Below are 24,542 nucleotides of genomic sequence, written 5' to 3'. Positions count from 1 at the left end.
CTTTTGCAGGTTTGTTGTCGCTGCCTCGTTACAACACTTGCCAGCCCAGACACCCTTTCGTCAGCCAGCGACATTAGCACTGCCTCTGGAAAAAGATTATTCTGTCTCCAACCCTGAGAAACCACAGCCGTCGGTTCCTCGTCCCCTCTTCTCCCCAACTAAGTTAATAGTGGGGGATTCCATAATAAGGAACATCCGTTTCTTTAACACAGCTACACACAGTTTCCCTTGAGCCACGGTCCCTGTCATCCTGGCAAAGCTCCCGGGGCTGCTTAGCTTGCTTCCATCTTCTACCAACCGCGTGATAGTGCATGTGGGGACTAACGATGCAGCTCGTCAGCAGTCTGAACTAACCAAAAAGGATTTTATTGTACTAACAACAAAGGACAAAGTCAACCATTACTGACTTAGACAAAGCATGGCTAGCTAAACACCAATCATTTTCAAACAAATAATGATAAACCTGTTACTTTTATGCTAATAAACAACGCAATTCACAGATGATGCCATGAAGGAGAGGATGGCATTGGGTTGTAGCCAGTGGTAACATGCGGCTGTCTCTTGCAAGATCCTGAGGGGAAGTGAAGTACTTCCATTTTCCGGGTTTAACAAGAGGAACTACTCAGAACAACCACCACGTGGTGGCAAATGCAATTTGAAACAAATCTGGTTCCATCACTGCTTTACAATCTACAATATACAACAGTATACGCAAGGCTCAGCATTTTCGGTTTTTATTTTTTCAAAAAAAATCCGGGAATTTATCAGTCTTTATTTGTACGGTATTTTTCGGTGAAAATAATCAGTGGAAACATAAGATCCGGGTGAAAATCAGTTTAAACCGATTTGCTCCTTTTTAAAAAAATTTTGGTGAAAATGGGTAAAAACCGAAAACGCTGAGCCTTGGTTATACGACATACGACACTTTCTATCTTTGGACCCTAGACCTGAATGAGAAAAAGCTCCACAAGAAAAACCTTATCAGGAAAAGATGTGGGAAACCTCAGGAAGAGCAACATCATCTTGTTGGGCTGGTGATGGCTGGTGGGAAATTATGACATATTGCCCAATCCTAATAACTACATTGAAAGTCTTCTAATGATGACTCAGACAATGGATATGATTTGAAAGCTTTAGTTAAAAAAAAGAAAGAAGAAAACTGGAAGTTACAATCTTTCTTAAAACAGTAATTGGCACATATATGTGGTCTTGTTTTTTTCTCTCTCTCACTTCACCTGTTCTTGATGGTCAAGATACCTGGACAACAACTTGGGGTCCTGACCTTTGGTGGCTTAAACAAAGTGCCTCTTTATAAATGCATAGGGCAGTGACACATGCATTGAAACATGTCTAAATAAATATGTAAAAAGTTATTGATAAGAAACATTAACTGTAAATATTCATTATCAATATCCCCTTTTATTTGTGTATTGTTATATTCTATTATTTAGTAATAAAGATAAAACACAAGACTGATCCCATATTTCTCTGTTCATAACGAAGTCACACAACTACTATTTAGGATTGTTTAAGGAGTGTGCGAGCTTAGAATGACACTAACAAAATATATTACTTCTGTTTATCACGTCTTTTAAAAATACATTTTATGTTTCTGCATGTGTGACTCACACAGTGTCTCTGTCTGCCAGTATTTTTCCAGGACAGACCGATTACTCAAGCACAAGCGAACCTGTGGAGAAGCCATAAAGAAAGGACTGGAACCTGGGATGCTGGACCTTGGTTGTGCAGATATGGGGCATGGCAGCTATGGAATCACTCAGGGAAATGGTGGGGCTCCTGGCAGAAAACGGGGAAGGTCCAAGAACTCTGGAGAGGGAGGGGAGCGTAAGAGGAAAAAGGGTGTGGGAGGAGTGGGGTTAGCAGCCTCGCATGTTCATGGAGCAATAGCTGAAGGATATGGTGTTGATGAATACTCTGCAGAAAATCAAACTGCACTCTCCTCTGCTGAGCCAGGACCCAGCATGCAGCTGGGGCACCAGGGCCGAGCTCCAAAGATGGCATTTAAGAAAGCCAATCGTAAGGGGCTGGAGAAAGTGGGGCTGGGACAGGCGAAATCGAGTTCGGTGGAGCAGGGTGGGGGCATGGATGGCCTTGGTCTCATGCAGAGTAACGGGGCCAAAGCAGGCCCCACGAGCAGCAACTATGACGATGCCATGCAGTTTCTCAAGAAGAGACGCTACCTTAATGCAGCAAACAATGCATCCACGTCTGGGACCGGGGTAGCTGCAGGAGCAAGCAGTGATTATGAGGTTAGTGTGGGTCACTTGTCTTCCCAACAGTCGGTCATTCAGGGTGTGATGGACAGCGACACGCCCCTGAGTCTGCTAGACTCCTCTCCCATGGGGGTTGACAAACACGACAAGACTGGGATCCCAGATGAGGTGCTGCAGAGCTTACTGGATCACTACACACAAAAATCCGACAGTTCGCACCATGATGTGCATTTTGACATCAGTGACCAGCATGTGGAACTCCATCCTCCTTCAACTGATGGTACTGACGTAGGCCATAATGCTGATACCCCCAGCCCTTCTGGAGACAAGGCTGTTATCATGCATGAGTACTCCCGCTTCCTGCTGCAGGCATTGGAGCGCACCAGCAACAGCACCAACTTTTCTTTGGGCCCTGCACCACCGGTCTCTGGAACTTTCACCAGCTCCCACCTTGGTAATCCCCTCTACTCTGACAAGAACATCTACACTGCTTCTCCCCTGGATTGTGGGTTTGGCCAGTCAGTGGCCTCGCCCTCCCTGCCCTCCTCCATGCCAAAGTCACACTTTGCAATGCTGTCAGGCTCTTCGCCACAGCACAGCTACCATCTGAGCAGCCTGGAGCCTTCCACTCACCAGCAGCTCACCCCATCTCAGGAGCTTACTGACCAGATAGAGAAGCAGCACTCCTCCTCTCCCCCTTCCTCATACCAGATCAGCCCATCAGACCTGAGCAGCCAGAAGGATCAGCAGCCAGCCAAGAATGGTACCACAGGGTATCCTCTGGCACCCTCACAGGATCTTGCTCCTCTAGAGACCTCCAAACCTTCCTATCAAATAGCGAACTTTGCCCAGGCCTTTGGCTCTCAGTTCAAGTCCGATGGCCATGGCTTGTCTTATGGCACTGACTCCAGCGGGGAGGGGGACCACAGGATAAGGACACCTGTGTCTGAATTCTCAGGGTATAGTAGTTTGTTAGTCAATGTAAGTGAGCCAGCAAGTACAGGTTCCAAAACTCCAACAAGCCAAAGCTTCAGATGAGGGCCTAGGAGGGTGAGAACTTTGTTGTAATTTCAAGTTTTCTTTTTGATTATTTTTCTTTTTTTAAATGCTCCTATATTATTATTGTTATTGTTATTATTGTTATTGATATCATTGATATTTTTAAGTGTTTTTTTTAATTAATATACCAAGACAATGTTTATATGTCACATTCTCCTGGGATAAGCCCACAAGGCCTCCTACAAATGCAATTTTTTTTTAGATATCCCATTTTTAAGTTAAATATGTATTGACTTTGTTAATTAATTTCATATTAGTGTTAATAGGTCTGCTTGTGGATTTTTAAATTGAAAGTACTTTTAAAACAAGCATACAGTAGCAATGGACTTGCTTCTTTTTCCATCAGCTTATGTGTTTTAGCAATCAACTTTACAATTGTAGAACAATAATGGAAATAACAATAATGGCAGGGAGTAGCCCAGATCTGAAATAGCAAAAAAAGTCTGTTACAAGGTTACAAGTTTTACTCAGGAAAAAGTGGAAAAGAAGAAGCCTGTGAGCTGCAGTTAGTTCTTATTTCAGAAGTGTAAAGATAATTATTATTTTTATTTTTTTTTATATGTTTTAGTTCTTAGCTAATGAAAGACGAATAATGGATTGCTGCCAGCTCACCTAACACTGAGAACACTTTCCACTTGGCTATATAGAGATTATGGTACTTTCATTTCAATGTGAAACTCCTGTTTTGTTCAATAAGGGCCATATATATATATATATATATATATATATATATATATATATATATATATATATATGTGTGTGTGTGTGTGTGTATGTATATGTGTGTATATATAATATATATATAATATATATATTTATATTTATATATGTATATGTGTGTATATGTATATATACACACATATATATTATATATATGTATATTATATATATACACACATATACATACATATATATGTATATGTGTATATATGTATATGTGTGTATATAATATACATATATATAATATATATATATATATATAATGTGTGTGTATATACACACACTCACACACACACACACACACACACATATATATATATATATATATATATATATATATATATATATATATATATATATATATTTATAAGAATATATATTATGTAAGATAACAGATTTAATCATTCTGGGGAACCACCCTGTGAAGTATGAAGAGGGAGTCTTAGGGGGCAGATGTAGTCCTTGATATTTTTGGGAAACAAAAATTAGGTTAGGGCTTTTCTTTGGCCAATAGAGGTTGCTGTTGGTTAGCAAAAGAATTGCCTTTTTCCTTCTTGCCCCCTTCCTCTTCAATTCTTATTTTTCTTTAAAGAATCCAATTAGCACTTTGAGCCGTTTATTACATTGAATAAACAACCCTAATCGGATCAAGAAAACTCAGACATCAGCAACGGGCAGACTTCTGGAAGAGATGCTGACCTGTTTGGGCAGGTGCGGCGGGGTTTGGACATGTCAGGGTCTGTGATGGAAGCTTCCTGTGTTTGACTGGCATAGTTTGTGTTGGATGTTTGGGTGGTTGAGGGGGGTCAGGTTTGTAAGGGATGGTGGGTGGGTGGGTGTGATCATGGGATATATCGTTTTTATTAAAAAGTGTCTCTTTTTATGTTTAGGGAAGGAGGTAGATTGTCGGAGGGTGGGATTATTAAACAAAAAAATTAATGATATAATGTAAGAGTAATTCACACCCCCTAGTTTTAGATTTTAATTGTTACCCAATTTAGCGGTTTTGATTTATTATTAAATTTGATAACATATTTTAGTCACTGTATTTCTTCTACTGTTGCTCCAGCAGCCGTGCATGAGGAGATCTCGCGGTGGATGAAATTGTGCTCATTTTTAACAAACTGCTGATCTGGACTTCCATGTGTGCCGCCAGTAGAAAGTGTGTTTTTCCTCACAGAAATTGGGTGCCTGAATCATGAGAAATCCATGCAGCGCAAGATTTTTTCTGAAAAATATAGAAAGTATTAGATGTAATTTCTTGCTTTCCAGAAGAATAATCCTGAAAATGTGTTCATGCTGTGCATTTTAAATCCAACAATAACTCCGGTGTCTTCCTCTGATAAAACTGGGCTTAAGTGCTGGGAACGATTTCTTTTAACCCTTTAACTCTCCTTGTTTAAAGCAATCATAACACATGGTTGAATAACGGTAGTGGTGCGATGCCACAGGAGATGAGATGAGATGAGAAAAGAGAAGAGAAGTGTGTGAAGTGGTTCGGGGGTAAACGCAGTGTTCAGGTTGCCAGACTCATATACCTCATATCTGTACAGCAGGACTGGAGGTTGGTGTATGTAGACGAGATGCTGTAGTTTAAATGTCATGACTTTTTGTGGGTATTTTTGGGACATTTGTGTAAAGGACATTTATGTGATGTTGTTGTTTAAGGATCTCTGTAAACGCCTGATTCCAACAGTCTGTCGCTGGATTTCCTGTCTCCTCCAAACAAAACCTGTTTCTTCCCATGGCGTGTGCTTATTGTTTACAGAAAATGGACACAACACTACAACTTAATTTTGACACCATATAAGGATGTATTTTTATTTATGTCGTCTTTCTTTCCCTCTTCTTGTCACGACCAAATTTTGTAGCAGATGTTATGCTCCATTTTTATTTTCTTCCGGATTCTTGTGACACGTTTCACGAGGCTATAATTGTCCAATGAATTTAAATCTGATTAGGGAAAAAATAAAATGCTAAAATAAGAATAAAAAAAATAAAATGTTACCATAAAGCATTTCTCCTCCTTTGTCTTAAGTGGCGTTATAGAAGTTTGGTACAACAGCATGAATGCATTGTGTGTTTGTGTGTGAATGAATAAATGCCGTCCCATAAATGCTCTATCAGCATCTGTAGCCATACCGCCGGCTTGGCTGATAGCTTGGCTGCTAGCTTGACCGATAGCTTGGCCCACCACGTGTATGTGCCGCACTGCTGCCACCTGGTGGTGATGGTGTTTTATATTGAATACAGTATATTTTACGCTTCTGCTTGACTAGTTTAAATTTGAGGCGTATTTTTCACTTTAATGCACACTCAAACGGGCCTGACTATTCTTTCTCTGGTGGGTAATATTCCCATGTGATTGTTTAACTTGAGTGTGTTTATTCTTATTGTTATTGACATTGTTATAGATATTGTTCCAAGTTTCCTCTTCACTGGTGAGCAGTAGTTTTATTTCTAATCTGACTATCTGTCAAACCTCTAAAACCTGCATGGCCGCTGGCTCTTGTCACTCATCCAGTTAAATCACAGTACGTTGTGGAATTAAATGATTTTGATAAAATTATTAGGATTAGCTTGTGAAAACTTTAGTTGGCTCTTTAATTGTGTTATATTCACCCAACTGGCTCCACACATCAGAGATTCTGTCGGTACCTGGTGAGTCCTGTCCGTCACAGTAGAGGGAAGCTGAGCCAGGCGTCCATCAACAAATGAACGCTTCTACCCATGAGCAATGTGTTGTAACATTTTCTGATTACTGGTAAATTCTTTAATTTCCTTTTCAGCACCTGCTGGTGGAGTTAAATCACTTCTGCATGTGAAGGGAGATGCCCGTTTATCATATGTCAAGGAAATGTAAATGTTAAAGGTTGCTTGCAAACTATTGAATTTCAAACAAGTTTAATACTGTAACTAAACTAGTTCAGTGATGACTTTATTTACCATTCACGTAATCAACTTTGGATCATAGACTTTGGATATAAAATTTATTTGGGTGACATTGTTGGTTGGCAAGCCGCATCTTGAATATTAACTCATAGTATTTGTCTATGGAATTGTGATAAAAAATCTAAGATCAGCATTAGTACCTTACCAGCCTTCCCTTTCTCTATGGTTACCTTTATTCTCTGATTTATAATACTGCATGATACTGCATGATACTCTATGATGCTGCATAATACTCTATGATAATGTATAGTACTGCATGACACTGTGTAATACTGTATGATACTGTATGATATTGCATAATATTGTATGATACTACATGGTATTGTATGATACTCTATGATACTGTATAATATTGTATGATGCTGTATAATACTATATAATACTATGATACTATATGATACTGTATAATACTGTATGATATTGTATGATACTGTATAATACTATGATACTGTATAACTGTATGGTATTTTATGATACTGTATAACACTTTGGTACTGTATGATACTGCATAATACTGTATGATACTGTATGATATTGTATGATATGGTATGATCCTGTATGATACTGTATAATACTGAATGATATTGTATGATACCGTATAATACTGTATAACACTATGATACTGTATGATACTGTATAATGCTGTATGATATTGTATGATACTGTATGATCCTGTATAACACTGATACTGTATGATACTGTATAATACTGAATGATATTGTATGATACCGTATAATACTGTATAACACTATAGTACTGTATGATACTGTATAATACTGTATGATACTGTATGATATTGTATGAAACTATGATCTGTATAACACTGATACTGTATGATACTGTATAATACTGTATGATACTGTATGATATTGTATGATCCTGTATAACACTGACACTGTATGATACTGAATGATATTGTATGAGACTATACGTAACACTATGATACTGTATGACACTGCATAACACTATGATACTGTATGATATTGTAATGATGGTCACAGTACAGCGACTTCCTGTGCACCGCTATGACAGTAGTGATAAACATGTATTCTGAATAACGTGGGTTGCTTTGAATAGAAAATGAAAGAATCCCACCACCAAGCTAACCACGGGTCTGAAAACTATATTGTTCAAATTAGTTAACCGTGTCCTTGTGAGGAGGAGGACGGCCTCAGTCTCCCCTGAGCTGACGGGTTTAGCGCGGCAGACGCTTACCTGACCCCGGCTTCCTGCCAGACACGGCTGCTGAGCCTCGTAACGCTCTGGGTTTGCTCTCCTCGCTCTCGTCTCCTCTGCCAAGTGACGGCACATGCTCGTTGACTGCAGGGAGGACAGAGGCCTGTGCCTGGTGTTCATGTCAACTAAGGCGCTGAAAGGGCAGTAGGACACAGTACAGAGCAGGATGGAGAGGAGAGGTGGAGTCAGTGCTGCTTGACTCTGACACGTAAACGCTGCCACATGCAGGATTACACCTTTTACTGATCTACTACTACTTTTGGCTGCTCCCGTTAGGGGTCGCCACAGCGGATCATCCGTTTTCATTTCCTCCTGTCTTCTGCGTCTTCCGCTGTCACACCAGCCACCTGCATGTCTTCCCTCACCACATCCATAAACCTCCTCTTTGGCCTTCCTCTTCTCCTCTTCCCTGGCAGCTCCATATTCAGCATCCTTCTCCCAATATACCCGGCATCTCTCCTCCACACACGTCCAAGCCATCTCAATCTTGCCTCTCTTGCTTTGTCTCCAAACCGTCCAACCTGAGCGGTCCCTCTAATATAATCGTTCCTAATCCTGTCCTTCTTCGTTACTCCCAGTGAAAATCTTAGCATCTTCAACTCTGCCACCTCCAGCTCCGCCTCCTGTCTTTTCGTCAGTGCCACTGTCTCCAAACCATATAACATAGCTGGTCTCACAACCATCTTGTAAACTTTCCCTTTAACTCTTGCTGATACCCTTCTGTCGCAAATCACTCCTGACTCACTTCTCCACCCACTCCAACCTGCCTGCACTCTCTTTTTCACCTCTCTACTGCCACCCCCGTTACTTTGGACAGTTGACCCCAAGTATTTAAACTCAAATGCCTTTGTCACCTCCACTCCTTGCATCCTGACCATTCCACTGTCCTCTCTCTCATTCACGCATAGGTATTCCGTCTTGCTCCTACTGACTTTCATTCCTCTTCTCTCCAGTGCATACCTCCACCTCTCCAGGCTCTCCTCAACCTGCACCCTACTCTCGCTACAGATCACAATGTCATCTGCGAACATCATCGTCCATGGAGACTCCTGCCTGATCTTGTCCGTCAACCTGTCCATCACCATTGCAAACAAGAAAGGGCTAAGAGCCGATCCTTGATGTAATCCCACCTCCACCTTGAACCCATCTGTCATTCCAACCACACACCTCACCATTGTCACACTTCCCTCATACGTATCCTGCACCACTCCTACATACTTCTCTGCAACTCCTGACTTCCTCATACAATACCACACCTCCTCTCTCGGCACTCTGTCATAAGCTTTCTCTAAATCTACAAAGACACAATGCAACTCTTTCTGGCCTTCTCTATACTTCTCAATCAACATTCTCAAAGCAAACATCGCATCTGTGGTGCTCTTTCATGGCATGAAACCATACTGCTGCTCGCTGATCGTCACCTCTCCTCTTAACCTAGCTTCTATTACTCTTTCCCAAATCTTCATGCTGTGGTTGATCAACTTTATACCTCTGTAGTTGTTACAGTTCTGCACATCGCCCTTGTTCTTGGAAATCGGTACCAGTATGCTTCTTCTCCACTTCTCAGGCATCCTCTCACTTTCCAGGATTGTGTTAAACAATCTAGTTAAAAACTCCACTGCCATCTCTCCTAAACATCTCCATGCCTCCACAGGTATGTCATCAGGACCAACTGCCTTTCCACTCTTCATCCTCTTCATAGCTGCCCTCACTTCCTCCTTGCTAATCCGCTGAACTTCCTGATTCACTATCCCTACATCATCCAACCTTCTCTCTCTCTCATTTTCTTCATTCATCAGCCCCTCAAAGTATTCCTTCCACCTTCTTAGCACACTCTCCTCGCTTGTCAGCACATTTCCATCTCTATCCTTGATCGCCCTAACTTGCTGCACATCCTTTGCAGCTTGGTCCCTCTGTCTAGCCAATCGGTACAAGTCCTTTTCTCCTTCCTTAGTGTCTAATCTGTCATACAACACACCATACGCCTTTTCCTTTGCCTTTGCCACCAAGTCTCTTTGCTTTACGCTGCATCTCCTTGTACTCCTGTCTACTTTCTTCATCTCTCTTACTATCCCACTTCTTCTTTGCCAACCTTTTCCTCTGTATAATTTGCTGTACTTCCTCATTCCACCACCAAGTCTCCTTGTCTTCCTTCCTCTGTCCTGATGACACACCAAGTACCTTCCTAGCTGTCTCCCTCACTATTTCTGCAGTGGTTTTCCAGCCATCTGGCAACTCTTCACTACCACCCAGTGCCTGTCTTAACTCCTGCCTGAACTCCACAGAACAGTCTTCTTCAACTTCCACCATTTGATCTTCGGCTGTGTCTTCACTCGCTTCCTCTTCTTGGTCTCCAAAGTCATCCTACAGACCACCATCCGATGCTGCCTAGCTAAGCTCTCCCCTGTCACCACCTTGCAGTCTCCAATCCCTTTTAGATGGCGCCTTCTACATAAGATATAGTCCACCTGTGTGCACTTTCCTCCACTCTTGTACGTCACCCTGTGTTCCTCCCTCTTCTTGAAATATGTATTCACCACAGCCATTTCCATCCTTTTCGCAAAATCGACCACCATCTGTCCTTCCACATTTCTCTTCTTGACTCCATACCTTCCCATCACCTCCTCATCACCTCTGTTCCCTTCACCAACATGTCCATTGAAGTCCGCTCCAATCACCACTCTCTCCTCCTTGGGTACCCTCTCCACCATGTCGTCCAACTCATTCCAGAATTCTTCTTTTTCATCCATCTCACACCCAACTTGCGGGGCATATGCGCTGATAACATTCAGCAATAAACCTTCAATTTCCAGCTTCATACTCATCACTCTGTCTGACACTCTCTTCACCTCCAGCACGCTCTTGACATACTCTTCCTTCAGAATTACCCCTACCCCATTACTCCTCCCATTCACACCATGGTAGAAGAGTTTGAACCCACCTCCGATACTCCTGGCCTTACTCCCCTTCCACCTGGTCTCTTGCACACACAGTATGCCTACCTTTCTTCTTTCCATCATTTCAGCCAGCTCTCTCCCTTTACCAGTCATAGTGCCAACATTCAAAGTTCCAACTCTCACCTCCACATGCCTACCCTTCCTCCTCTCTAGCTGCCTCTGGACATGCTTTCCCCCTCTCCTTCTCCTTTGCCCAACACCTTTTACTGATGACCCACACTATTATCTGCCACAGAAGGCAATAAAAGAATGTGGTTAAGAACATTTTTATATTTTACATTTATATAACATAAGGTCTAGTATATAATACTATCATGGTTTCATGCTCAATTATATATTTAAAGATAATTTTAAGCATTATAACTTTACGATACACTGTGATGTGATGTGGTGCAATGATCTGTTCCTGTTACAGTTCATGTTGAGAGGGCAGAAACCACATCTCTACTGAAACTTTGCATATTGTGTTTATGTATGCTTCTCACCTAACACCCATTTAACACCTAACACCCACTTGTGTCAGTAAGGACAAGCAACAAGAGTTAATCTTGATGGTTGCCAAGCCGAAAATCAACACAATGAGAAATGTTGCAGTGCATCAGATGACGATGAGGTCAGTAAAGTGTGTGTGCTTATTGTACAGTTGGATGTGCTTTAAACTGGTGATGAAGGACCATGTGGGGCACTATGACACAGCTCAGACTGCACGAGTCTTATTAAACATGCAAATCCGTCCGTACACATCTATTACAATAAAAAAGTGACACTATGTTTGTGTTCTGTTTATATTGATATTCATGTTACCCTCTTGCGCCACTAGGTGGTGATATGTTAATATGCTGTCTCCTGTTTGACGTGAAAAGGAGAAGGTAATGATGGCTGGCTACATGATCCTCGAGTTAAGTAAACGGCCGTTCTAATCCGACCTGCCTCCTCGTGGTTGTGCACCATCCAACACTACAAACTGGCGAAGAGTGAACCCGAAGATTGTTTTAATGCTTTTGGCTGATATTACCTGAAAATGGCTGCGAATGTGCCTTCTCCCGCGATGTTCCTGCCTTGCCCGGGCGAACCTGCGATGCCATTCAATACATGGCTACGGTGTTGAGATATAACACCAGTGTATTTGTATGACTATGTGTTACTGTGTACTATTATTTTGTTTACGACTTTGTTTGTCCACAAGTGGGCGGTGTTGCGCTTGCATGCGCGGATTGATTACGTCACTGAGACGCTGTTCATTTTCTTCTTCTCCCAAACTACCGAATAAACGGAGCCTGCATTTTTTCCCTCCAGCAGAAGTTCGGTAGTCAGTACGATTCTTTATAACGGTTTAATAATCCACTTCATCTGCGCAGAGATAGACATAAAGTATTAGTCTAGTCTTCTAACAGGTTATGGGCCCAGATAACGTTGGATTATTTAGTAGTTTGATAAAAGAAGTACACGAAGTGTGATAACCTCGGATGGCGGGATGCGCGCAGGTTAGCACGGAGTATCAAGTTAGCAAGTGTGAAGCTAGTTAGCATCGAGAGAAGCTATCGGGAAGCTAACGGAACGCTAAGCTAACGCTACCTAGGGAGATGGAGCGAAAGAAGAGCAGGTGGCTCACATTCAACGGACAGGCCGATGAGTATGAACTGTGGGAAGAGCGAATGCTCTGTTGCATGCATGGTTTGGGGCTGAAAACCACCATCCTTACCGAGCCCGCGGGACCTTTGACAGCGGAAGAGCAGGCCCTAGACGAGGAGCGGAACGCGGACGCCTACTGCGCATTGGCGCCTTTATTGGACAACACAAGCTTGGGATTGATCTTCAGAGAAACGAAGCACAACGGTAGAGAGAGTCTACGGGTGTTGCGGGAACATTACATTGGTAAGGGCAGACCCCGGATTGTCACTCTGTATGTAACATTGACTGGGCTAAAGAAAGCTGATAATGAGACGATAACCGAATACATTATCCGAGCTGAACAAATCATTACGGCTCTCAAAGGGGCGGGAGAAGCACCGAGTGAGGGACTAATGATGGCCATGGTGATGAGGGGGTTACCCGAGAGATATAAGCCATTCACTCTAATTGACACATGGCGACAGTGAGTTGACATTGGGACAATTTAAGGCCAAATTGAGAAACTTTGAGGCGGCAGAAGATGTAGCTAATGCTACAGCATCGGACGAGACGTCCGAGAGGGTGATGAAGGCCCACGCAGCGCCTAAGAAATAGCCAGTGAAACGCTATGAGGGAGAAGATGATCAAACGGTGTGCTGGCGATGCGGTGACAAAGGCCATCGGAAAACGGACTGTTCACGCAGCGTGTGGTGCAGCTTCTGCCGGGTCAAGGGTCACACGGACAAAGTGTGCAAGAAGAAGGACCGCGCTGATGGAGCCAGATGTGCACGCGAGCAAGGTGGCGGCGGCGGCGGTGGTCACGGAGCAGGTCGAGGTCAGGGACCGGGGAATACTGCGGAAGAACAGAACTACATCTTCAGAGTGCAGGCTGGAGAGACCAGCTCAGCAGGACCAGGACGACGGCAACAGTTCAAACCAGGATTGATTGTGGACTGTGGGGCTTCTTCCCACATAGTCAATGATAAGAAGAAGTTCAAGAGCTTTGACAGCTCGTTCGAGCCAGAAAAACACTGCATGGAGCTGGCGGACGGTAAGCGCACCTTTGGTGTGGTGCAGGGCAGGGGAGATGCTACGGTATTTCTGCTCGACAGTGAGGGGCGACGGTGCAGAGTGACACTGCAGAACGCACTATATATTCCATTGTACCCCCAAGAGCTCTTCTCTGTGAAGTCTGCGACAGCACACGGAGCCAGTGTGTTCTTCGAAGAGGGCAGAGATGCCCTGATGTCACCGGATGGTACCAGGTTTGACATTTTTGTACAGGGGAAAATGTACTATTTGCAAACTGAATGTGTTGTTGAAAAGTGCCATGTGAGCCATGATATAGAAACTTGGCATGAGATAATGGGCCACTGCAACTATGACGATATCATAAAGCTACAGGATATCACTGATGGTATGCATATAAAGGGTAAAGTGTGTAAACCTGACAAAGAGTGTGCAGTATGCATAGAAGGGAAGTTTACCCAAAACAGGAACAGGAAATCTACAGACAAAGCCAAGACACCACTGGAGTTGGTAAACACTGATTTAGCCGGTCCTGTGGCAAACGAGTCCATTAATGGTTTCAGGTACATGCAATCATTTACAGATGTGTGCACAGGGGCTGTGTGTGTTTATTTCTTAAAAACAAAGAGTGACACAGTGCAAGCGATCGAGAAATTTCTGGCAGATGTAGCTCCCTATGGGACAGTGAAATGCATAAGGTCAGATAATGGAACTGAGTTTACAGGCAAGGAGTTTCAAACCCTGTTGAGACGGAACAAAATAAGACATGAGACGTCCTGCCCATACTCTCCCCATCAAAATGGCGTTGCAGAGAGAGAAGGACGCACACTATTCGAGATGGCAAGGTGTATGCTAATAGATAGTGGTCTACCAAAGAGCCTCTGGCATTATGCTGTACAGGAGGCAGCCCACACCAGAAACAGATGCTTCAACAAGCACACAGGCACTACGCCATACACGGCAATGACAGGAAAAAAGTGCAACATGGCTAGAATGCAAAAGTTCGGGACAGAATGCTATGCTTACCAGCAGGACAAGGGAAAGTTAGATTCTAGATGTGAGAGGGGGCGTTTTGTAGGACACGACAAGAACAGCCCGGCCTACCTAGTCTACTACCCTGACCAAGAGAAAGTACAGAAACACAGACTAGTTAAATTTGTACACAAGGCAACTAGTGAAAATGAGACTCAGACACCAGGTCTGCACCCAGAAGACTGGGTAAGAGAGAGAAAGTCTGTTGAGACAGCTGCAACTCAGCCTAGAGTACAGAAAAATGTACAGACTTACGGTACACAGTCAGCACCCGAGGATGATGACGAGGAGCACCCAAGGGTGACATCACAAGCCTCAGCCAGTGGGAGGTACCCCCAAAGGGAACGCAACCCTCCGAGATATCTGATTGACTATAGTCAGGGCGACAGTGATGACAGCTCACTCACTACTGTAGATTATGCATACAGGGCAGTGTGCGGTGTCCCTCTGACCTTTAAAGAGGCCATAAAATCGTCAGAATCAGAAAAGTGGTCAGAAGGCGGCTCAGTATGACTTGATTTTACACCAGATGGATGTAATGACGAAGCCCGCATCCAAGGTAAAACTGAAGACATTTGCTAAAGCAATGTTTGGTGTGTGAAATGTGAGTGGTATGGGTTATACCAAGTTTTTTTTTGTTTTTGTTTTTTTTGTTCTATAAATATGAAAAGGTATACAGTAAGCTCATGATTCATAAGTGGGAGTGTTGAGGTGTAACACCAGTGTATTTGTATGACTATGTGTTACTGTGTACTATTATTTTGTTTACGACTTTGTTTGTCCACAAGTGAGCGGTGTTGCGCTTGCATGCGCGGATTGATTACGTCACTGAGACGCTGTTCATTTTCTTCTTCTCCCAAACTACCGAATAAACGGAGCCTGCATTTTTTTCCCTCCAGCAGAAGTTCGGTAGTCAGTACGATTCTTTATAACGGTTTAATAATCCACTTCATCTGCGCAGAGATAGACATAAAGTATTAGTCTAGTCTTCTAACATACGGATGTTCAACAATTACTTACGGTAGAGGCTAGTTCCCATCGATGCAGAGAACGGAAATGGAGTAGAGAACGGTCAACTGAGCATGCGCGACATGCCTCTACCATGCCTCCACACGCTAGCATCCAGGCGCTAGGATTCTAGGAAGACCCACCCCTACTCTGCGTCTGATTAGCTAACGTTAACCCTAATCCCGCCCTAACCCTAACCTACCCAAACAACGGAGGCAACGAGTACTTGCGCATGCTCAGTTGACCGTTCTCTGCATCGATGGGAACTATCCTCTGCCAATTACTTACTGGTGATCGATGCAACCGGAAATGCTTGGCCTGAGGCTCGCAAGAGAGCTGTTCTCCTACATTGTCTGGGCACTGAAGGACAACGGATTTTTTACACATTATCAGATACAGGCTTACTTTATACCTAAGACAAAGGTCGTTGTTGAACGGCATATTTTCAGGAAGCGGACACAGGCACTGCATGAGACCATTCTGCAATACGTTGCTGCTTTGCGTGAACGGGCTACTAAATGTGACTTTGCTGATAAAATGGACGAGATGGTCCGCGACCAGTTAATTGAGCGTGTAGTTAGCCAGCGTATAAGAGACTGCTACTTGAACCTGATCTAACGCTAGATAAGGCTATCACTATAGCAACACAGATTGACTCTGCCACTGGACAAGCTAAAGCAGGGGTCGGGAACCTTTTTGACTGGGAGAGCCATAAAAGCCAAATATTTCTAAATATATTTCATTGAGAGCCATATAGTATTTTTAACGTATAATAAATTAAATATGTCTTACTTTTAATGCGACTTCTGGTGCTGCATGGTTTTGCTGATGGCCTTGCAGTCTGGTTCATACGTGGTGAGGTTGAGCTTCATGCAGGCGTTGAGGCTTCCATCAGTTAAACGTGAGCGCAGGTTGGTCTTAATGTTCCTCATATGCGAGAAAGACTGTTCACATGCATATGTAGAGCCAAACATGGTCAATACGGCAATACTCACACGCTGCATTGTGTGGTATGTCACAGGAAGCTCGTTCCAAGTTTTAAGAATCAGCTGGTCTTCAGGTTGAAGATTTTTAATTTCTGTCCACTTGTGTTCCCTCGCCAGCTCTGCTCGCTGTCGCGCAAGACTTTCCAACTCTCCATTAAGTGACTTGAACTTACTCATCCACATGTCTGATGCCTTCAGGTCAGCAACTTCCAGCTCAAAGTCTCCGATAGAGACCCCGGGGATGCATGTCAGGTCGATTTTGTCCACTAAACACTCATGTGGATGAGTGATGAACTTGAAAAGACCAGTGCGCGCACGAAATTCTCCAAAACGTGCTTTGAATGACTGCAGGAGATTGAACGTAAAGCCAGCTAGCTGCTGGAGATCCAGGTGTTGAGTGGAGTCACTTGCTAAGCATGCATCTCTAAATTGTTGCAGTCTTTCAAAGTGCAGAAGACGACCTGTTTCAATGTCCCTGAGAAAGACTTCCAGCTTGCTTTCAAATGCAAACACTGCTTGTTGAAGGGATGAGATTGTATTTCCAATACCTTGCATTTTCACATTGAGCTGGTTCAGATGGCCAGTTATGTCCACGAGATAGTGAAACTGCAGGAGCCAGTCAGTGTTGTCTAGCTCAGGATGCTTGACGCCTTTCATTTCAAGAAAAGTCCGGATTTCACTCAGGCAAGCTGCAAAACGGCTGAGCACCTTCCCCCTTGACAACCAACGCACGTTGCTGTGTAAAAGCAGACCGGGATAATGATTCCCAACTTCTTCTAACAGAGCTTTAAACTGGCGATCATTTAAAGCTCGGGCAACAATAAAGTTGACCACTCGAATGACCAGAGACATCACCTCGCCAAGCTCCTGGCCACACGTCTGAGCGCAAAGCGCCTCCTGGTGCAGGATGCAATGAAAACTTAGGATGGCTCTCTTTTCATGTTCACGGAGAAGCGCTACAAATCCTTTGTTCTTCCCCAACATACAGGGTGCACCATCAGTACAGACAGAAATAAGTTTATCCATCGGTAGTTTTTTTCTTTAGCAAACTCCATGAAAGACATGAATAAATCCCCTCCTCTTGTTGTCCCTTTCATTGGCAAAACAGCCAAGCTTTCCTCACGCAGTGTGTCACCTGCAGCATACCTGGCAATGATACTGCATTGAGATAGATGGCTAACGTCTGTTGACTCATCTAACGCGAGAGAAAAGTATGTCCCGGCGTTTATGTCCTTAATTTGTGTTTCCTCGACTTGATTTGCCATCATGATGCTACGATCGTGCACAGTTCTTGCTGACAGGGGCATGTCTTTTATTCGTTTGATTATCTGGTCTTTATTTGGGAAGTCATCAAACAGTTCATTGGTCACATCAAGCATGAATGTTTTGGCATACTCGCCATCTGTGAATGACTTTCCATTCCTTACTATTGCCAAAGCCCCCGCAAAGCTAGCGGAATTCCCGTCACCTTGCTTGGTCCACACACGTAGTTGCTGCTGACTCGTCTGCACTCTCCGCTGTAGCTCCTCGCATGCCCTTTTCCTGCTATCCCCCGCTGGAGATTTCGATGCAAATGAAGCATGGTGCGTATCGAAGTGCCGCTTTATATTTGACCGTTTCATCGATGCAATTTTATCATTGCATATTAGACATACCGCAGATCCTGCTCTCTCCACAAATGCAAATTCCTCTGTCCACGCAGCCTGGAATGCACGGTAATCATCGTCTTTTTTTCTTTTCGCCATCTTTTCCGTTACAAGGGTTGAAGCGGATAAACTAGTTGGCTATCTGATAAAATTGATTTCTTCACCTTTACAATGACCCGGACATGCTCGCGAGCCATTGGTTCCCGACCCGACCCACGGGTGACCCGTGACCCGTGAAATTTATCTTCAAAACTAATTTCTGTTTACTTTAAAATGACACAGTATTATTAAGAAATATCACAAGTATTTTAAAATCAGTTCCAAACTGATTTTTTTGAAAAAAAAATAATTTTCAACTCAAAATTGTCTGGGAGCCATATGCCGTCACCGGAAGAGCCATATATGGCTCGCGAGCCATAGGTTCCCGACCGCTGAGCTAAAGCAATGGCGCCAGACCACACTGTCCCAGTACAGGCTGTACAGCCGAGGTCACGTGCCTTTAGGAAGCGGGACAGACAGCCCTCCCACTCCGCTGAGCCACCTACTACTTCACAGCCTGCATCACCCCGCTCCTGCTTCAGATGTGGCTCTGACAGTCACTTGGCTAACTCTCCACAATGCCCAGCTGCAAATGCCACTTGCTATGCATACCACAAAGTAAGACACTTTGCTCGTGTCTGCAGATCTGCTCAAACCCAGCCTGTGCATGAGGTTGAACTCCCTGAACTGACAGTGCTCTACTTAGATGATGCTGACTATGCTCCAAAGAAAATTCTGTGCAATGTACATGTCCACACACCAGCTACTCCTGCCCAGGAAATTGAACTAGTTGTGGATACAGGTTCAGCAGTATCCATAATGCCACACTATACCTACGACAAGTACTTCAGTACCACACCACTGTCTGCACCTGATGTTTGCCTTGTTTCATACACCCGGTCTTGCATACCTGTTCTGGGGTGCCTACAGGCTCAAGTGAGTAGAGATGACATCACTGCCCCTGCCACGTTTTTGATGAAGGCACCCCACTTCTCGAGATGGACCTGATGACTGCTCCACACCTCTGTATTAGTGAAAATAACATCCTCCCGGTCCGCGGTGGTGTAGCGGTCTAAGAATCGGCTTTGTGTTGATGCAATTGCCCACTGGGGACTGGGGTTCGCGCCCCGGTCTCGTCAGATCCGACTATGGCTGGACTCGACGAAGCAGCGATAATTGGCAACGCTGTCTTCGGGAGGGGGGCGGAGTCGGCTTGTGTTCGTCACATGAATGCGTCTCTGTGTGTGTCGGAAACACTGATCTAAAAAAAAACACTGGATCGAGCAACTCGCGATATGAAGTGAGGCCGGTGTAACCAGGTTAAAATTAATGTTTTTATTTTATTTTGTTTGAGTATGAAATATCACCAAATCCTGTCTGCGTGCTGTTATTTGTGTTTACTACATTTTATTTTATGTCATTATTTACTTTTATGTATGTTTTATAACGACCGTCATATACTTGTACTGTCGCTTTAAGAGAGAGGTCTTGTGGGTACACGGAAGAGGGAACGCGGGAGAGGCCATTTGTGTTTTGTGGGAGGAGTCTCAAGCAGCGATCGAGCCAAGCCACGCGTGTTTCTTACCGTAGCACAGTTTTGCTGGTTGAGGAGAACGTAACCTTGAGTATCCCTGTAAGAAGATACTGCAAGCTGTGGGATAAAATACTTGTTTATCCTTTCTTACATCGGAGTCCCGTGGACGGTTTCTCCTTCTAACGCACACGAGTGAAGTCCGGGCAGTGGTTGAGCTTCGAGCCCCACGTCCGTAAGTAACACCGCTCCAGCTGGAGGACTGGACGTTTGTCGAAGGGTTTGAAACCAAAATAAATGGCAAGGTGGGCTAAATAGAGTCCTGTGTGTCCCCCCTCCTTCCTTGATCATGATGATGATGATGACAGATTGAGGGCCCCCCACAACACCTGGGGCCTCACCCAAAATAGAACACAACGCAGAGCTAATGATGAGAGTGACGGGCGTGCAGCAGGCTGACCAGCAAAGAACAGCATAGGACTGCCCCCGTTACATTGGTGCCGTGACCCTCCTGGATCCTGAGAGCGACATCAGTTGCTCGCCGCGGGAGGCTGCTGTCGTCATCAAGCCCCAGACGTCCTCAGGTATTTCTATAGACTGTACACTCATGTTACAGTGGACTGGAGTTGAGCTGTGTGGACACTGGACAGTCATAGTGTGGTTACCATGGACTGGGCTTGTGAACAGGACATTTGTATATATTGAAGGAAAAAAAACACGAAAAAAAAGGAAAAAAAGTTAATGTTGATGTGATTGAAGGACTCGTGTGAATAATCTATTGATGTAAACTACTAGATATGTGCATATGTGATTAATCTATTGGTGAATTTGTTGATTGTGTGTGATTGTTTCAATCTCTTAGTGATTTCTAGATTAAATTATTTAAATGGATTGAGCTTTTCACTTTTTTATTTTATTTTTTATTTTATCTGAGTTAGAGGTAGGAACATGGCAGAGGGTGGTTCGTACGTAGGTGGGGGTAACATTGCTGATCAGGATCTTTTGGATCGCCAGTGTGCTATGGAGAGGGGGTACCAGTTAGATGTGGGTGGGGGTTTACGGCTAGGTGTAGGTAGGAGTTTCGGGCAGCTCTTAGAGGGCGGGGAACCAGACACCAGAGCACCAGGACCTAGAGACTCGACCACATTTGGCACTCCTCAGTTCACCTCCACACGCTACGTAGAACGGGCCAGGCCAGGTATCAGCGAAGGGGCTGTGCTAGGTAACAGCGAGCAGCCAGTGGGTGAGTTAGCCACGCTCATTACTCAGCAGAGAAGATAGGAGAGTCAATCACTGCTAAGCTGCAGGAAAAACAAATGCTTAGACAGTGCTAGGTCTGCTGAACAGCGTTCGGAGACAGTGCCTAGTGTTAGAGTAGTAATGCAGACAGACGCTAGGGAGCCTCCTATTTTCAGGGGCGATAGCTCTGATAAGTTTACAGTTCATGAGTGGGAGAGCCTTATGACTTTGTATTTGAGGAAGCGAGCCATTCCAGTTAGTGAGCAGTCACATGAGATTCTAGCTAAGCTTATGGGGAAAGCAGGGGACGTGGTGAGGATAAAGCTGCGCAACACATCTGTCGACCACATAGCGAACCCCCATATTATTTTTGATGTACTGAAGCAACACTTTAGTGACCTCACATACTCGAGCATGCCCCTGGCGGACTTTTACAGTACGCTGCCCAAGCCAGGTGAGGACGCTATGGAGTATTGGATTAGGCTTAATAAGACAGTGGAGGTGGCTGACGAATGCTTGAAGCGGCAAGGCCGTAGTATTGAAGAGCCAAGCCCCGAGGTAAGCATGATGTTTATCAAACACTGTCCAGATCAGTCTCTTGCCAATGTTTTTAAATTCAACTCCGCAGGGAAATGGTCTTCTAGCGAGATCCAAGAGAGGCTTGATGAGCACATGCTGGAGAGGAAGTCCCGTGTTGCTGCAGGTGGACAACGTGAAGCAGGCGCGGTAGAGCGTAGGTTCCATTCACAGGTTCATGTCCCTGTAGTCGACGTGGCTCCCGACTTGAACACGACCATGCCGGTGGTGCCATCTCCCGTCCCGGTTCATGCGTCATCTCCTACACCATTTTGTGCAAGGTCTCCTACACCGTCGCCTGCACCTGTCTCTGGCGGTGATGACTATATGAGGAGTTTGGTGAGCTTGCTAGACCGTTTGGTCACAATGCAGACTCAGGTTCCAGTTAGCACTGCAGTCCGGACACCGACGCAGACTCAACTGCCAGCTAGCGCTGCAGGGCAGGTGCCAGACGCACCGCAGCGGTTGTGCAGGGTTTGTAAGTCTCCGGATCACTCCACATTTTCCCACTGCAGCCGGGAGAACCGATGTATAAACTGTTTGTCTCCTGGTCATTGGAAGAGGGACTGTCCTCACCCTCAGCCGCCCAACCAGCTCTGTTCTCAGCCTGGTGGAAGAGCTGGTCATCAGTCTCGTCCGTTAAACTACTAAACCCACACCTAGAGAGGGATGGTGTGGGTAAAGTAGATGTATCCCTCACTGATGTCTCCGACCTGGCTCACTTGTATGAAGACAAGTGTCCCAAAGCACCTCAGGGTTCGCGTATGGTCATTCAGGCGACACAGAGGATTCGGGCTTTCAGTGACTTGTTCTATGCTCCTGTTCTTGTCAACCAGAGTGTGCAGCTTAATGGCATGTTGGATACTGGCTCTATGTCATGCAGTATCAGTGAAAATGCAGTAGAGAAGCTCCGCTCTGGGGGTGTTTTACCTGAGAAGCAGTAGCCTGAAGAGAACATTGTCTTGATTGGCTGCGGTGGTCTGGAGACTAGGCCTGATGGTTTTTATGACCTCAACATGCAGCTTTATGGTGTTTCCTTTGTCATACCCACTCTGGTCGTGCCCGGTCAGCATGATGATCTGATAGTCGGCACAAACGTCATTAAACATGTGGCCCATGTACTCAAGAGTGGTACTGAGTACTGGGACATCGCGTCCAGACAAGAACAAACGTCTAGTCCTGACGTTGAACAGTTCTTGTCCATGTTCACGAATGTAGAGCGATGGAGGGGTGGTGCAGTTCCTGAGAAGATAGGTACTGTTAAGCTCACCCAGGCCGTGACACTCTTACCGAGGCACGAGCACTTAGTCTGGGGCAGACTTCCTGCTAAGGTGCCTATGTCAGCTGGAAGCACTGTTGTTGTGGAGCCGACAGACTCCAAGGCCATGCCACGCGGTGTCCTCGTAGGTCGACTTGTCACACCGCTCTAGGGTGATAGGTGGGTACCCATGACTGTTGTCAATCCATCTGACAAAGCCATCACGCTGAAAAGGAACTGCAAGTTAGCTGATGTGTTTCCATGCTTGGCGATTGAGGACTTTAATGTTTTCCACGGACTGCAATCAGTTGCAGGGAGGCATGAGTCCAACGCCACAGGTAGTGCCTGTCCCCCTGTCCAGCCGGCTAGGAGTTTGTCAGAGCTCGGACTCAGTGACATTGACCTCAGCTCCTGTCAGGTTAGTGAGGCATGCAAGTCCCAGCTCACTCAGCTGCTCACCGAGTACCATGACATCTTCTCCAGGGACTCTCTGGACTGTGGCGAGGTCACAGGATACACACATCGCATCCATCTGGTGGATGAGTGCCCCTTTCGCTTGCCCTACAGGAGAGTTCCCCCAGCCCACTATCAGAAGTTGAGACAGGTTCTCACTGATATGGAGGAGAAAGGGATTATCCGGAAGTCCTCGAGCGCATACGCTTCACCGCTGGTTATGGTATGGAAGAAGGATGGCGGGCTTCGGATCTGCACTGATTTCAGATGGCTGAATGCTCGGACCTTGAAAGACGCTCATCCCTTGCCACACCAGTCGGACTGTCTTGCCGCGCTGGGTGGGAACTGCCTCTTTAGTACGATGGACCTCACCTCTGTCTTCTTCAACATCTCAATGCATGAAGATGACAAGAAGTACACTGCTTTCACGACTCCCCTTGGGTTGCATGAATACAATCGCATGCCACAGGGCCTTTGTAATAGCCCTGCAGCCTTCATGAGAATGATTGGGATCTTTGGGGATCTGAACTTCACGAAGCTTTTGTGCTATCTTGATGATCTTCTTGTCTTCGCGCCGTCAGAGGTTGAGGCTCTGTCGAGGCTCCGCACTGTGTTTCAGAGGTTGAGGGAGAACAACTTGAAACTGGCTCCAAAAAAGTGTCATCTGCTGCAGAAGCAGGTGCGGTTTTTGGGCCACGTGGTTGATGGCGGAGGTGTGTCTGTCGATCCCTCCAAAGTAGAGGTAATCTCCAACATGACAGTGCAGGATCTCATGGAAGGTGATGGGTGCACGCCTTCTGTTCGTAGGATCAAATCTTTCCTTGGTATGGTATTTTACTACCAGCATTTCCTCCCGAACTGCTCCTCCGTGGCTAAGCCCCTGTTCGCCCTTACAGCTGGACAAAAGAGGAGGGGGAGGTCAGCTAAGGATAAGAAGCCCCATGGCAGCTTCCGTAAGCTTACCTCCGCAGACTGG

The 24,542-nt window shown here is 44.9% G+C and overlaps 1 protein-coding gene across 1 annotated transcript in view; it reads left to right on the top strand.

The window, feature by feature from the left end:
- znf281a (zinc finger protein 281a) overlaps window positions 1-3,272 on the top strand; it is a 34,166-nt gene extending 30,894 nt beyond the window's left edge. The window contains exons 7-8 of the mRNA XM_056288614.1: window positions 1,650-2,227; window positions 2,258-3,272. Coding sequence (XP_056144589.1) covers window positions 1,650-2,227; window positions 2,258-3,272 — 1,593 coding nt within the window. The remainder of the gene's footprint in view (window positions 1-1,649; window positions 2,228-2,257) is intronic.
- Window positions 3,273-24,542: the final 21,270 nt, after the last annotated feature.

This window comes from Lampris incognitus, chromosome 10 (genome assembly GCF_029633865.1).
Source record: "Lampris incognitus isolate fLamInc1 chromosome 10, fLamInc1.hap2, whole genome shotgun sequence".
NCBI lineage: Eukaryota > Metazoa > Chordata > Actinopteri > Lampriformes > Lampridae > Lampris > Lampris incognitus.
The sequence above is the reverse complement of the archived record's forward strand: the minus strand, read 5'-3'. Positions and strand labels throughout refer to the sequence as shown.